This window comes from Lipophrys pholis, assembly GCF_963383615.2.
Source record: "Lipophrys pholis genome assembly, chromosome: 17".
In the NCBI taxonomy this organism is placed as follows: domain Eukaryota; kingdom Metazoa; phylum Chordata; class Actinopteri; order Blenniiformes; family Blenniidae; genus Lipophrys; species Lipophrys pholis.
In genome coordinates this window covers 9866275-9881261 of record NC_137643.1, presented here as the reverse complement: position 1 = coordinate 9881261, position 14987 = coordinate 9866275, and the positions used below count along the sequence as shown (strand labels likewise).

General features: G+C 41.9%; 1 protein-coding gene across 1 annotated transcript in view; it reads left to right on the top strand.

The window, feature by feature from the left end:
• The window catches only part of gabbr2 (gamma-aminobutyric acid (GABA) B receptor, 2), a 197413-nt gene extending 182636 nt beyond the window's left edge, over positions 1–14777 (top strand). The window contains exons 14-19 of the mRNA XM_080485290.1: positions 165–275; positions 2956–3180; positions 3314–3496; positions 5014–5143; positions 10195–10312; positions 12825–14777. Of these exons, the coding sequence (XP_080341416.1) occupies positions 165–275; positions 2956–3180; positions 3314–3496; positions 5014–5143; positions 10195–10312; positions 12825–12990 (933 nt within the window). The 3' untranslated portion in view covers positions 12991–14777. The remainder of the gene's footprint in view (positions 1–164; positions 276–2955; positions 3181–3313; positions 3497–5013; positions 5144–10194; positions 10313–12824) is intronic.
• The last annotated feature ends 210 nt before the right edge of the window (positions 14778–14987 follow it).

Sequence of the window (14987 nt, the reverse complement as noted above, 5' to 3'; positions counted from 1 at the left end):
TTATGAAAAGTGTTAACAGGCACAGGTGGGAGTTTCTACTTTTTGAGATTGCTCAGTGTTTTGTTTTTTTTTCTGTTCACGTGCAGAAGATTCTACCCGGACATCTGGCTTCGTCTTGTGAGTGCCGTGTTTAATTCCTTTACTTTCTGTTTATTTGTCAACAGGCAGACCCCCAAGGACGAGACATCGCCATCCGTCCCTTCTTGGAGCACTGTGAGAACACCCACATGACCATTTGGCTGGGCATCGTCTACGCTTATAAAGGACTTCTGATGGTGAGACAGCCTATTGTACAAAATATCAGCGTCACTTAAATGCAAACGCTCACAAGTTTTGTGCAAGTGCTGATTAGACTAGAAATGTCATCTTATCTCCAAAAAGCTCCATTGTTGTTGTTTTTATGGTATTCAGATGGACCTACTTGAGGTGGTCATTGTACAAAAACTTTACTTTCAAAATTATCCAGTTTGTCCTGTCTGTAGAGGCCGCAAGTAGTTAGATATATTAAAATGTTAAAATGGCCCTTTTAACCACTTGAATAAATAATGGTCCACTCTGGCATCGGTCCATGTATAAAACAAATATCTAAATAGATTTATAGATCTCTGCCTAAGCACTTATTCGCTCCTTTGTAAACAGTTTGGAGAGATTAGAGATATTACTCATGCTCAGCAATGTTACTTTTATATTACTAAGGTTTCTTTTTAATTGTTTAAAATGTTAGATTTCTTTCCTTAAAGTCTTTTACAGTATCATGCATAGAACCACTCTGTTAAAACATATAAAATCTGGTCTATTACACAATTATTAAACAATAGCTGACAATGGTAATATTGCACTTGGGCAACACAGTGGCATAGTGGTAAGTCCTCTTGTCTCACATCCCCGGTTTGGGGCCGTTCTGTGTGGAAATTGCATGTATGTAGGTGAGTTTGATCTGTGATGGACTGGAACTTTCATTCGTAGTCAGCTCGGATCTACTTTGCCTACTGAATTGGATTATATGATATAGAAGGTGAATTAAATGTTTTACTGTGAATGCAGATTGTATTGTTTACAACAGGTAGAAAAAAAGACAACATTTTGAAGGTGGCTCGTGATGGCATGAAGGACAGATTTTTTTTTACCTTAACACAATCTGTTAATCCGTAAATGTGCGACATACAAACTACAATCAGAATGAGAAGGTCCAGAAATAAAATAGGACCGATTTCTGTTCAAAGCTTGAAATATTAGTTTAGTTTAATTACAACAAAATCAAACAGCTCGCGTGGTAGATAAGTCGATCATCCAGAGCTGGCGCCTACTGTATCTCAGCTGACTGTGTGTCAAGGTGCTGAGCAGGTCGCCTCTCCATCACAGCGTGAGACAGAAAATGACACACACACACTCACATTCACACCTACGATCAGTCTGGAGTCCCCAGTTAACCCCAGAGGCATGTTTTTTTTTAGGGCCATGCGAGGAAACTGGAATACCCAGAGTAAACCCTCAGTTAAATCAGGCGAAATGTGAAAACAACCGCTTCGACAGGAGCCGTTTATCACAGGTGTCAGTCCTCACTCGCAGCAAGCTGATCTGCTGGTGGAAAAGGTAAACAGCCTGATAATCCAGCAGGTGGAGATGCTAAACACATGCACATGATGTCGTTGTCCTGGCCTGACCCACCTCAGACTCACTGAACCAGAGGAATCATCAGACGAATTCAGCATGAAGCATGAGGGGGGGGGGAAACAACAAAACAACAACTGACAGGTTTTCATATTTAACAACCACCTCGACTGCTTCAAACGTTTCAAGATCAAACTGGATCACAGTTTAGAATATGAGGTTTACTGGCTGAAGGATCAAATTGGGGTGAGATTAAAATGTCCTTTTAGTCCTGTTGCAACATGATTTATTATTATAAAACGATTTAGTCAGCTTTAAGAAGAATCACCCTGCGTGTAAATGTGTTTTGCAATTCTGAACCAAATTGAATATCACATGCTAAATGAGTAAACGTTAAAGCTATTGAAGCCACTTCTTTATTGAAGTGGTGGTTTTTTAAGGTGAGTCTTTCCTACCTGGAACGGTTCATGATGTAATGCGTCACCATAATGCCACTACCTTTAGCATTAAAGTTACAATTACTAAAGTTACTAAAGTTGATACTTTCAGACATTTCCTCTTCATGGACGGAGCAGCTATAACGGAACACAAACATCCTTACATTTACAGTGAGGTGACAGAGGAAGAGCAAGAAAAAGCATCTTAAAGAGTGACAGGACACAGAGCACGCCGAGTTTAAACAGTACTACCCCAAAAAAAAAAAAAAAAAAGTCAAAAACAGACAGATGGAAGGAGTGAGAGGATGGAGCAGGAACAAGTCAAAGAGCTTTGATGTAAAATAATGAGACAAGGAACAAAGAAGTGTTGCGGTAGATAAAGTTTGAATGAGATGATTGACAGGGACCCACATCTTTATGAGGCACAGCGAGGGACAGCACAGCAAAAAATAGCTGCCAGGCTTGAGTCACTGCTGCTTTTTTTGCGCACACCCAAAGCTCACATATGAACACGTCGGCGCACGTTTCTTCAGTACCTGACATCCGCGTCCACCTGCTCACGCACCTGAGGGGCACCAAGCCTTGATGACTGCTCTTTTAATTCTTCTGCTTGTCATTCCACCAACTCTCGTTTAGGCTTTGAATAAGCAGGCGGGCCACCGTACGCAGAGCGCCGTGAATTATTCAGCAGGCTGAAACAAACACAAAAACAAGCAAGTCACTCTCACTGAAGATTTCAAAAGCATTTTCTTTTTTTTTCTCCATTTTAAAATTAAGGTATTTAGTTTGCTAACTAAGTGTTTTCTTATATCTAGGTGGAATTAAACATCCAAACAATCTCTTCTCAATTAGAGGAAAAAAAAATAAAAAAATGATCAAATGTATTCTTTCTTTTTCTTCTTTTCAGTTGTTCGGGTGTTTTCTGGCTTGGGAGACCAGGAACGTGAGCATCCCTGCTCTAAATGACAGTAAATACATCGGGATGAGCGTGTACAACGTCGGCATCATGTGCATCATCGGTGCGGCGGTGTCTTTCCTCACCAGGGACCAGCCCAACGTCCAGTTCTGTATTGTAGCACTGGTGATCATCTTTTGTAGCACCATCACTCTCTGTCTGGTCTTCGTTCCCAAGGTCAGTTCTCGCATGAACGAAAGAGACATTTGCTCGCCTACTTCACCAAGTCATGCAGGCCAATGATGCATGAATAGCGTTTCTTTAAATACTTAACCAGCTGTAACTAATACCCAAAACAACATTCTTCCAGTTCATCACCATGAGAACAAACCCAGACGCTGCCACCCAGAACCGAAGGTTAAAGTTCACTCAGAACCAGAAGAAGGAAGACTCCAAGACCTCCACCTCCGTCACCAGCGTCAACCAGGCCAACACCTCTCGACTGGACGGCCTTCAAACTGACAACCACCGTCTCCGAATGAGGATAACAGAGGTCTGAGTCTGACTTGTTCTGCATTTGTCCGGCATCTTATGAGACAGAGAAAGCAGTGCAGTAGATCACGAAAGCTGATCATCATTTGAGATTTCTCCATTTAACCTATTACTGCTCTCTGATTACTCCTATAAAACAACTTTTAAAAGGTAACTTGGGCCACCTTAGCACATCATATAATGACTGACTGAGTCTCTATAGCACGCAGAATTTTCTCTCTCTGACACATTTAGTAAACATGTTGACTTATACTGACATTGACTGTCATCTAAATAAATCCCCTGGCAATCACCTCAGCTTTCCATCAGATGTCTCAAAGATGAATTGCTGCTGTTGTCCTTGCTTCCCTTTATGATGGTTGCAAATGAGAACCTGAGATCCTCGTTTTCAACAACATTAAACCTGCTTCGAGAAGCAGCAGTATTTCTCATTAATTCCAGACGTTTGAAAGGCAAAGAAGCATTCATTGGAGTTTCTTTGACAATGATTAAATTTGAACTTAAAGTCTTTGCTCAGTAGTTAGAAATCTGTTCTGAGTTTGGCACACCCCAGCATAATTGTGTTTATATCCACCGAGTCAAACTCAAATGATTAGAAAAACACACAAATAACAGCGCTAAGTGTAGAAAATTAAACAGCAAAATTTATAACTGGTCAACTCTGATCTCTCCTCTCACGACAAGCGGGGCGTGTCTGCAACATCAAAACCAAAAGTAAAAGCACAGTGTCCCAAATGTCAACAAATTACTGGCTGACAATGGATTATCAAACAAAGTTAACAACTATAATTATAACATATGCCCACAAGCAACTATAATTAAAACTCACAGTAACTTTGGGTGATTGCTGGGAACGTACTGCTGACAAAGCTGCCAGCAGTTGCCATGACAGTAAAGTTGTCCTATGAGCCAATTTCAGATGCAGGAGAAGAAGATCCATGAATCCCCGTCCGATCAAAAGTAGTAACAACCTGGTTGAAAGTGATCACTGAAGAGGCAGGTGTGGCTCGTAACCCTCTGCTCTAAAAAAAAACAAAAAAAAAACAACTAACTATGAAAGAATCTTTCAGACTGTAAGTTTGGAATTGAGACTTTCATTAATGTCAATTGATTATTAAATTTTTCTTCTAAATTAAAAGTTATAGAAAACATCAAGGTGCTGGTATGTGTTTCCACTTTGTAAAGCGTCACTTCCTACCCGTCATAAAACAAGTACAAGTATCCCTTTCCAAACATAAGCCAGAGCTTGAATGGAGACATATTTGAGGTTATTTTTGCAAAGAAAACAAACATTGTTCATGCTAGATTTATCAGTTTGATGCATTTCAACAGATTCTTTTTCCATACAAGAATGTTCATTCACCTTTAATCACACTGTGGTTGCAATTTTGAGCATATTTTGAACAGCGTAAATCATGTACAAGCAACATTTATTTCTTTCATGCACTTTACAATGTGTTACAGTCATTTCAAACCTACCTATCCTGACGCAAAATTTTGGTTTTCCTATGTAACAAGTTGGACAAGGAGCTGGAAGAAGTGACCATGCAGTTGCAAGACACCCCAGAGAAAACTCCCTACATCAAACAAAACCATTACCCGGATGCCAATAACATCCTAAGCATACGCAACTTCACAGATGGCAAAGGTGAGAAACTGACTGCCGGTTTTGTTTGCCCATAATCTTTAGCACAGTTCTGTCACATCTGTGTGTGTTATCCGAAATGTGTTACTTCACTGTGTCCTTGATTGCTCCTGATGGTGTGAGGGAGGGTGTGTGTGTGTGTGTGTGTGTGTGTGTGTGTGTGTGTGTGTGTGTGTGTGTGTGTGTGTGTGTGTGTGTGTGTGTGTGTGTGTGTGTGTGTGTGTGTGTGTGTGTGTGTGTGTGTGTGTGTGTGAATGGGTGGATCATCTGAGGCTCAGTGAGGTGACTCAAGCATTAAAATACACTGTGCAACGTCCATGTAGCCATTTAGCAGCCACAGTGGGCTGAAAAAAGCTTGAGTTCGAGACAAAGTGGAGAAAAGTTGCACCTTGAGTCTTGTGACCCATCAGATGTGTTCTGAGTTTGAAGTAATGAACACATAACTAACTCACAGGAAGTGTGGGCAAAACTCCTGAGAGATAATTACTTCCCCTGAGTGTTGCTCTGCAGCTTTGCTGTGCTGCTGCTGCTGGCTGGAAACTCTGCTGCAGCTGTCTAGACCTCAAGATGCATGTACTTAATTAGTATAATTAATATGTATGAAAATAACTGAGTTGAACCGGCTTGATGATTTAACCCAGCTCTAATGCAGCACATCAGTGTGACATGATTCAGTTCGATCACACTGCTGCTGCTTCATGATATTGTCTGTCATTTCAATGGAGAAGAACACAAACTTCAGAGGTTCCTGATCATCACAAAATCCATTGAAATGAAAATAATAATAAAAAAAATAAAAAAAGTCCTAATCCTCTCATGCATTTTCTCACTAAAATTCTTTACAACCTATATACTGTGCATGCATATTCATTGGTCTTAGTGAAAGGTTTTTAATGCAGCTTTCCAAGATGCTGCAAGAAGGAAAATCTTGGCATTTCTTTTCCCGTTGCTGGAGCGTCTCTCAGGTGTGAGAGAAGAAGGGACCCGCGAGCGCCTGTGATGTCGATAACGTGCCACCAGATTAGCTAGAGCTCCTGAATACTCCACTGCAGCTTGGCAAGTTTTCCACATATTGATGCCACACTTTATCAACACTCGTTTGAGCACCGTAATTATCAAGGCCAGAGTGGATCTGCACTTGATTTTATACTACAATGTTTGGCAGGTTTTTTGTTGGGGGTCTTTTCTGTTTGATGTTTGCCGCCTCTCAATCAAAGTACGTACTTGAGAGACCGTATAGAAAAGAGCAGCAAGAGAAAGGTTATAGAGCAGTCAAGGTACATGGAAAAACAAAAAGCTAATTATCAAGTGCTAAAATATAAATGTAGACGTTGTATCAGTCATTTCCAGTAACGAGTGAGCCGGTGTGTATTTACCTTGCCAGCTTCTGCCCCATGTAGGCTTTTAAACTGATGCAGCAGTATCTTAGACATTACGAAGTCTGCAGCCTCAAATTGAATCAGCGACTTGTTCCAGCCCAGCAGCATCGCTTTACATTAGGCCCCATTTTAACGGACGCAGAGTGACGCTGATGTACAGCAGCCCGATCCGGCGTGTCTGACGCACACGCCAGTACAAAGCTGCTCTCATGGGTGTCTAATGGATCGGTTTGCGTTTGGGGAGGTAATCTGCAAAGCAGCTGTGCTCATTGTGTTGGAATTACCAGTAACAGTTCAGAGTTACACAACAAAGTGAACGCAGTTGATCAGTTCATTTCCTCATCAATCTATGTCGAATGCTTCTTTTTCACACACACACACTCCGGTCTCGGTCCAAATCAAGTTTGGCTTTAGAATGTGATTTTGATGATTTGTTGATATTACGTGATGGCACCAGTATGCAGACGGATCTAAATATGTTTGCGGGGTTGTGTTTTGGTGATGTTGTGTATTTTAGAGAACACAGAGACTGAGAAGTCATTGCCAGGATTATTTTAATTAGTAGATAATTAATAGATGAGCCGCCATCTGTGAGCTATTTGACAGTCCTTTTATATTTACCCATCAAGGAATCCCAACCAGGAGGTTGCATCAATTTTTAGTTATTTGAACATTTTCATACTCTTGGATTATTTTCAGCCATGTGGTAGGTTTGTAATAATGCCTGTCAAAACATACAGATAATTGACATCACTGTGAGCATACCTAAGCACAACACCTTACCTTGAAATGATTAATCTCTGTGATTGAAGTAAACACATTCTCATGTTTTCTATTTGTTGACAGTAATCTCTCTGAAGTGCTGGCAGCAGCTTACAGCTGACATCCCCTTCTCCTTACTGAAGCACAATTCACATTGTGTGCGCTCATTGAAACAAATGTATTTTCAATTGATTGCTTTCTAGACCTCCTGTTGTCATCTTGTCCTATAGGTGACAAATATACAAAACTTTACTGTGTAGACATTTATATTTATATAGATGGTTTTATCATTATGAGCTCAGCAAGCTGTCTGAATATACAAATGGTGCATCTATGAGCTGGATCACCAATTTATAGCTGGACTGGGTCCAAAAATTCATGTAACATGATTTAACTTAAAATATGCAAGTTTATTTTAATGTTTTTTGTAATAAAAGGAGAGGAGGAGGAAGACGGTTCAGTAAGCGGCAGCTCATTCAGCACTGCTCACACACATGCGCGCACGCACACAAACACACAAACACACACACACACATGTTGGAGGCACATAATGGCAGTAAAATCACAGTTCATTAAGTCTTCTTTAAAGATTACCAGCATATAAAGTTTCCCTGCCTCAGCCCGCTTATGCCATGCTTGACAGTCATCATCATCGTCACACTGGCTCCAAACTGTAGTCATTCGAATTCATAAGAGTGCTCGTCTAAATGTATATGGGGCAGTGAATGAGAGGCTGTTATAGGAGAAGAGCACTGTGTCAACAACGATTACACTCACTCACAAAGGGTGAGAAGCAACACCACCACCTCTCTCTCTCTCTCTCTCTCTCTCTCTCTCTCTCTCTCTCTCTCTCTCTCTCTCTCTCTCTCTCTCTCTCTCTCTCTCTCTCTCTCTCTCTCTCTCTCTCTCTCTCTCTTCTCTCTCTCTCTCTCTCTCTCTCTCTCTCTCTCTCTCTCTCTCTCTCTCTCTCTCTCCTCTCTCTCTCTCTCTCTCTCTCTCTCTCTCTCTCTCTCTCTCTCTCTCTCTCTCTCTCTCTCTCTCTCTCTCTCTCTCTCTCTCTCTCTGGCTGTCTTCATGAATATGTACAAACACATGGTGATGCTGGAGAACACCAGCAGATGACAGCTAAGGTGTGGTTTTCTGACAGATTGGCAGCTATGACCTGGTTTTCAGCATGAAGTTAAAAGTTCCGATGTTTACAGACTGACAGTACTTCGAGTATTTTATGTCACATATCACCAGGATATAGGTGCTTATTGAAGTCATATTTATGTGGAAACGTTAAGATTTTGCATGTCTGAGTGTCAACAAGTCTCGCTTTTTGCATGTTCATTGCATGCAAATAAAATAGTACTTTTTTATTTTAAAGTTGTGTGAATCTCACCGCCGTGTCCATAAGCTACAGTTTTATTAAAATTTCTTGTTTCGCAAACTCATAGAGAAGAATCGCATGGTGCAAAGTAAGCATAGCCTCATTAGTGACCGAGACATACAGTATGTCGATGTTGAAAAAAACCAAGAGGTGAACTATCTTAGAAAGGCTGGCCTTGCTTGTGTAGTGACATTTGGAAAAAGAAAAAAAAAAAAAGCACTTTCTATAGCACAAATGCATATCCTTCATGTGAATTCATGATGGTGCGTATAAATATCTATGTCGGTGCTTTTAACACAGTGCTCAGACTTACAGGGTTAGGCTTTTTTCATAATGCAAACAGGACTACTCTACTCTAAAATAGTCCAGCAAACTCAGGTGTCTTATCAGGGCATGGAGTGCTGGGATCAGTGAAGGAGGTCGGCGAGTTCTGGAAAATTGAGGACAACCAGGGAGAAAATGCTATAGGCACAACAAGAACTTCCCATGACTCTCCAGGAGTTGTTTGGGAACTCTGACTGTTTTGTGTGCTGACCAGTGATCTGACTGCATTATGAAATCAGTGTCCATTTTGAAACCATTAACCCAATAGACAGATAGTTGAAAGGTTGATTGACATAATGATAAATCATCACCTCGAAGTCTGAATCCATAATCGCGATCCAGAAAAGCACGATATATCGAAACCCAGCTAAGTGGAAGAGCTCAAACATCTCAGAGATTCACAAGTGATGGGAGAAGCGATTGTGACTTTGGCCGTAGACGTAATAATGCAGGAGCTGTGACAGACTGTTATAGCGACAAGATGAGGGAGTTAAAAAGTAAAGCAAAGACCTCGGTTTGAGAGCTGACCTGCATGTAAGATGAACTCTGATTGCATCCAATTGTTGGTCTACCAGGAACATCTAACTGCATCTCAGTCCAGAGTTTGACCCAGGAGAGTTTATGTCTCTCACTTGGTCTCGGAGCATATTGGTCTCTGCCCACAATAAATAGAAGGAGTTGAAGGTTTGAGGTATTTCTGGGCTTCCTTTCTCTCAATATTCCCACTGCTACACCATGTAGGCTAAGCAGAGAAGAAGATGAATGGGTGTTTGTTTGTTTTGGGGTTTTTTTATAACAGATTATGCCTATTTTGTCTTCAGCCAAATCTGCTACTCAACTCTGGTTTGGCCTGAACACTGACTATTTCTTTTGCTTGATTCAAATTTTGGCATGAAGTATGGATGTGTAAACACGAATCCATTTGGGTCCTGTAATGCTTTGTCGATGTTGTACCATGAACATGTGCATAGGAAACTACATCACATAACATTGCTTTTCCATTCAGTACTAACTGATTTTCTTAGTGCTTTATACATGGTGTTTACTCCAGCATACTCCCAAACCAAAAAAGCGACAGACGAGGGTCTACTTTGAAGAGCTCATGAAAAAGCCCAGAGAGCCATGTCTGAAACCTCTGGGCATGCAGGACTTCTAGTGCCCACGACTGACAACCTATCATAGAGCTTAAGATGTCTACATGTTGTATTTCCATGCAGATGGAGAGAAGTCAATACTGAAGAACCACCTGGAGCAGAAACCACAGGCACAGTGGGGCTCCATGGATCCTTCCAGAATAAACAGAGGTCCCCTGGAGGATATCAACTCGCCTGAACAGTGAGATCTCACTCTTTCTATAGCTCCTCTACCCCCTTGTCCCACACCCCCTCCTCTCTGTCTTGTCAGCTTTCTCATCAGACGACACGTCACATGTAGCGCAACTACCAGCAGCTCTTAGACTGTTGCTCTGGCAACAGAGCGCTGTGAAAGCATGAGCCAACCGTGTACTTTTCTCTCCCACGCCCATGCATATAACCACAAATAGTGTATGTATTTTGTTTCACTAAGGAGGACTTACTGAAGCTTTATCTACGGACAAACACGCGAAGCATTGTGATGTGCACACGCCGACATGCAGCTGATTGATTTGTTGGTACGACTTGTACAAGAAGACGGTCCCAGACACTCAAAACACTCATGCGACAAATGCAGATCTCGAGTCAGTTATTATTCATAGGGCAGCAAAGCTGAGGGATGTCGACTTCATCAATGAGGAGGGGGACACTTCATGCATCATTGAGAACTCTGCCTCCTACACTCGTTTGAACCAGAAGCAGGAGAAGAATGAAGTAAGTCGAGGGAGAGATGGATGGATGAACAGGAGGGGGTGAGACTCCGCACAAAGGGGTACGAAACTGAGGGGAGAGCAAGTTTAGAATGAAGATTGATCACGAGAGAAAGATGTTTAGATAGGGAAAGACAGACTGAGATAAGACGAAGGAGAGAAAGAAGGAGGTAGAGACTTGCAGAAGCTTATGTAACCAGTGATTTACAGCTTGCATTGGAAGCAGCTCTGAAAATAGACAGGGAGGAGAACAGAAGTAAAGGAACACTCGGAGCTATTCCCATGCCACATGAATGTTTGATCACATGGAGAGAAGGGAGATGAAGAAGCGGTAAGAGAAGAGAAAGAAGAGACAAATATAAAGAAGTTGGACTGGAGTTGTGAATTGAAAAAGGTAGAGCAGGTCAAATACATTGACACGATGCACGCAAACCCGTGCACCAGGTGTGTGCAGTCGTTGCGTCGGGCGTGTCTAAAATGTGTTATCTGCGTCACAAAATGCTGAAAAGGACAAGAAACTCCTTCATGAGCAAACAAGTTTGTGTTTCCGTCACAAGTAGAAGAGGTCAGAAGAACCACTAGTCCTGAGGACCATTACTATTTCAACATTCACCTAATAAAAAGGTTTTTCTAGGTCTATTGCTAAACAAAGCTTGAAATTCATTACCCCGTCTTAATTTTTTACATAACTGCCATTTGGTTATGTAATTTTCTTGCAAACGGTTGGCACTGGCTCTGGCTCTGGCAAGGTAGGGTGCGAACTGTCACACCAGGCGGAAGCATGAAATGTTCTTTTTGTCAGATGATCCCAGAAGCTGGGAGGAACAGCGGATTAGGAGCTTAGTAAGGAAAAGTAAAGTTGGACAGGAACTACAGAATATGCAGGAAAATAATTAGAGAAATTGCTGGGGGGAGACTGAGACACTTCCATTATAGTACATATTTGTGTTTTCTTAATGGTCTAGTCTAGGTGTTCCCCTTTCACTGTAGCTAGCCTGTCGGTTAGTCGTGTTGTACAATTTACACTTAATTAACGACACACATAAACAACTCCCTTTTGTTGACAACAACAAACAGCCCATTCAGCCATATAGTTAAAGTACAGAAAATTGCATTGAAGCGTTTCCATGATCAGATCTTCTCTGTGTGTTACCAAGGGAGGAGGCTTTACGGCCAAATGTTAATGTTTGTTCTACCAAATGTTAAGGACAAAAAGAAAAAAAGAAAAAGAAAATCACACAGTGAGAAATGTTATGGGCGGGTGACGACATGAAATCAGCTCTACTAACCATAGTTGTGCAGAAACACAAGCACATGAGAGAAAATAGTCAGCCATGGTCATGTGAAAAAAACAAGGAAACAAAGTCTGCTTCCGGTATCAAGAATTATTTATTTTAATTATTTAATTATGTATAAGTGTTGGAACCAATGTCACCAAAATGTTATCGAACATGTACAGATTAAAATGAGTGTAGGCAGTTTGCTCGCATGAAAGATGGCATGGAAGCCCAGGAGCATCAAATATTCCATATTTGGACATGTAGTATTAATTTACATGTCACAGTGGACCGCCAGTTCTGCATTGTTTCGTGTCAAAGAAAAGATCTGACCCATGACTTCTCTTGTCTCTGTGGACGTTATTGCAAAAGATGACATCTGCAGCGGCAGCGGCAACTGGCAGAGATTTAGGAAGAGACTGGGGGGGAAATGTATGTATTAGTGACATCTGAAAGTAGCTCAACCAAAGCAGATTCTCACTGGTATTTGCATTGTTGGGAACCATTGGGCAGGGTTGCACAAAGAAATGTAAACTTTACAAGAAGCAAAAAAGTACTGCAGGACTCAAACAAACTTAATCACTACCTTTGCAAGTAAATCAGCTTACTGGTTGATCCATATGTATTGTTTGGATATAAACTGCAGCTTTTTGAATAATGTGAAGACAATAAAATGTCTTCATACTGTAACTCAGCCTTTTCTTTCTTATTTTTGTATTTTCTGCAGCATACAACGTCGGCTGTCTTTGCAGCTTCCCATCCTGCACCACGCCTACCTACCTTCCATAGGAGGGGTTGACGCCAGCTGTACTAGTCCTAATGGCAGCCCTGGTTCCAGCCCAAGGCACAGACACATGCCCCCTTCCTACCGGGTAATGGTCTCTGGCCTGTGAGCTCCACTCACTCCCCCGCCTGGCTCTTCGCAGTGGAGACATATGTGGTTCTTTTTTTCTACAAACAAGAGACTGATATCATCAGCGTATGTGCGTATCTCGTCTCGGATCGAGGAGGACAGGGGGAGAAGAGAGGGTGGGGGGGGGACAGACAAAGTATCACTCTTCACACCTCTTCAGCCCGGTCTTTCTTGAGAACTGATACCCTCAGTCAGGAAAGGGTAGGAGGAGACGGAGTGGGTACCGGATAACCCTTAAAAACTCCTGTGATTAATATCCCCTCGTCCATCTGCCCCACTCTTGCCTAGGCATATACACATATGCACAGTCAAACACAGATTCAACCACACACATGCACAAATACAGTGACACCCCAATAGTAGAGCACTGGTGGACTGCCCCTAATCTGACGTGTAGCCTTATCTGCTTCAGAGGGGATTGTTTGTTTCTGTTCTTTATCTGTTACATGTATGTGCTTGCGGCTACATGTGAGCTTGTCATCTAACTTGAGTATTTCACTGCTTCAGTGACTCGAAACAAGTTTGGAGACGCGGAATTTGCAAAACCCAACAAAGCAGATTATCTGATTTACTGCCTGTCCCCGTTCCAACCTTGTGCAGACATGTATATATCATCATTTCTGACGTTGTACAATGTACTGTAAGCTTTGTATATGCTGTGAACGGACAATGAAATGGGTCCAAGCGTGGAGCTCGTGACAGATGAGGGTAGGCATGAAAATTTCCAATGAAAGCCTTTGAAACATGGCTATCCTTCAAATTAGACATATGTATGAAAGAGGTATGGATTTGTTTGTGTTACTGCTGATAAATTAGCCTGTGAGCAACACAGCTCAAAGTCTGTGAGTCACAGAAAATGAAAAATGCACCAGGGCCCATGACTTTACACTGACTAAGATGCACATGGCTTTCTTCTCCACTTTGCTCAATTTGTACCACTGCTTTTCATCCGAAATTCCTACATTGCATAGGCCTTCATACTTTAAAACCTGCTTAATATGTCCTCAGAAAGCATGTTATACAAAATATCGACACTATGCCTTTTGGCTGGTCTCCAAAGTTATGTATGCTAGAAAGTAGAGATAAAAGACACCGCAAAAGTGTTCCACAGTTGTCTTTTGTGCGTGCTGTGTGCCGGGAAATGCTCACATAGAGCTGTTTGCCTAACATGCAGGAGAGCACCTTATAAGTCCAGGTGCTTCTCAGACACACCATTAGCGATGGGCCTGGTCATATTGATCCCCACAGAGTGGTCTGTATAGACTGTTAAGATGTCCATCTGAGCTAGTCCTCAAAAGCTAACCAGCATCGTTAGGCCAAAGGGGGTGTCAGTGGCACAGGACTCTGGAGTAAATAAGAAAACGCCAAACATGATGATGGAAAGGGTGTAGGTCGACCAGTTCCATGGCTGGTTTGGAATACATTGGTCAACCTGAATTTCCACGCGTGGTAGTAACGGGAGGGTCATGGACGAAGCCTGAACCAACTGTAGCTTTCAGTTCCACGACGTTGACGCCACCACTGCTGGTAACAGTGACACAGCACAGACACAGGGCTTTACTTTCACAGAGTATATCGAGTGTCATGAAAAATCACTTCACATCTAGCAACAGTTGAACATACCTCAGTTGCTATGGAAACGTAACTCTGCGCCGTTGAACTTGGCCCGAGAAGGCTGCAGTGAGCACAACGGTCATCGGCAGTGTCGTCAGTTTTTCTAGAACTTTCCTCACCGCGGGGGAGAAAAAGCAAACGGGGACTCCAGAGAAAAAAAAAAAGAAAAAAAAAAAGTACTTTTTTATCGAGTGTGAGAAGGTTTGTTCTCAGCATATTGTTTCACCATTGGTGTCTTGGTTTTTAGTTTTTAAGGCGTTTGTTGAGCGCTGTGCCTGTTGTCTTATATTGTAGCCTGCAGGACCCGTGGTACATACATAGGGTGATAACTGCACTGACCCGGAAAACCACAACATTGGCCAC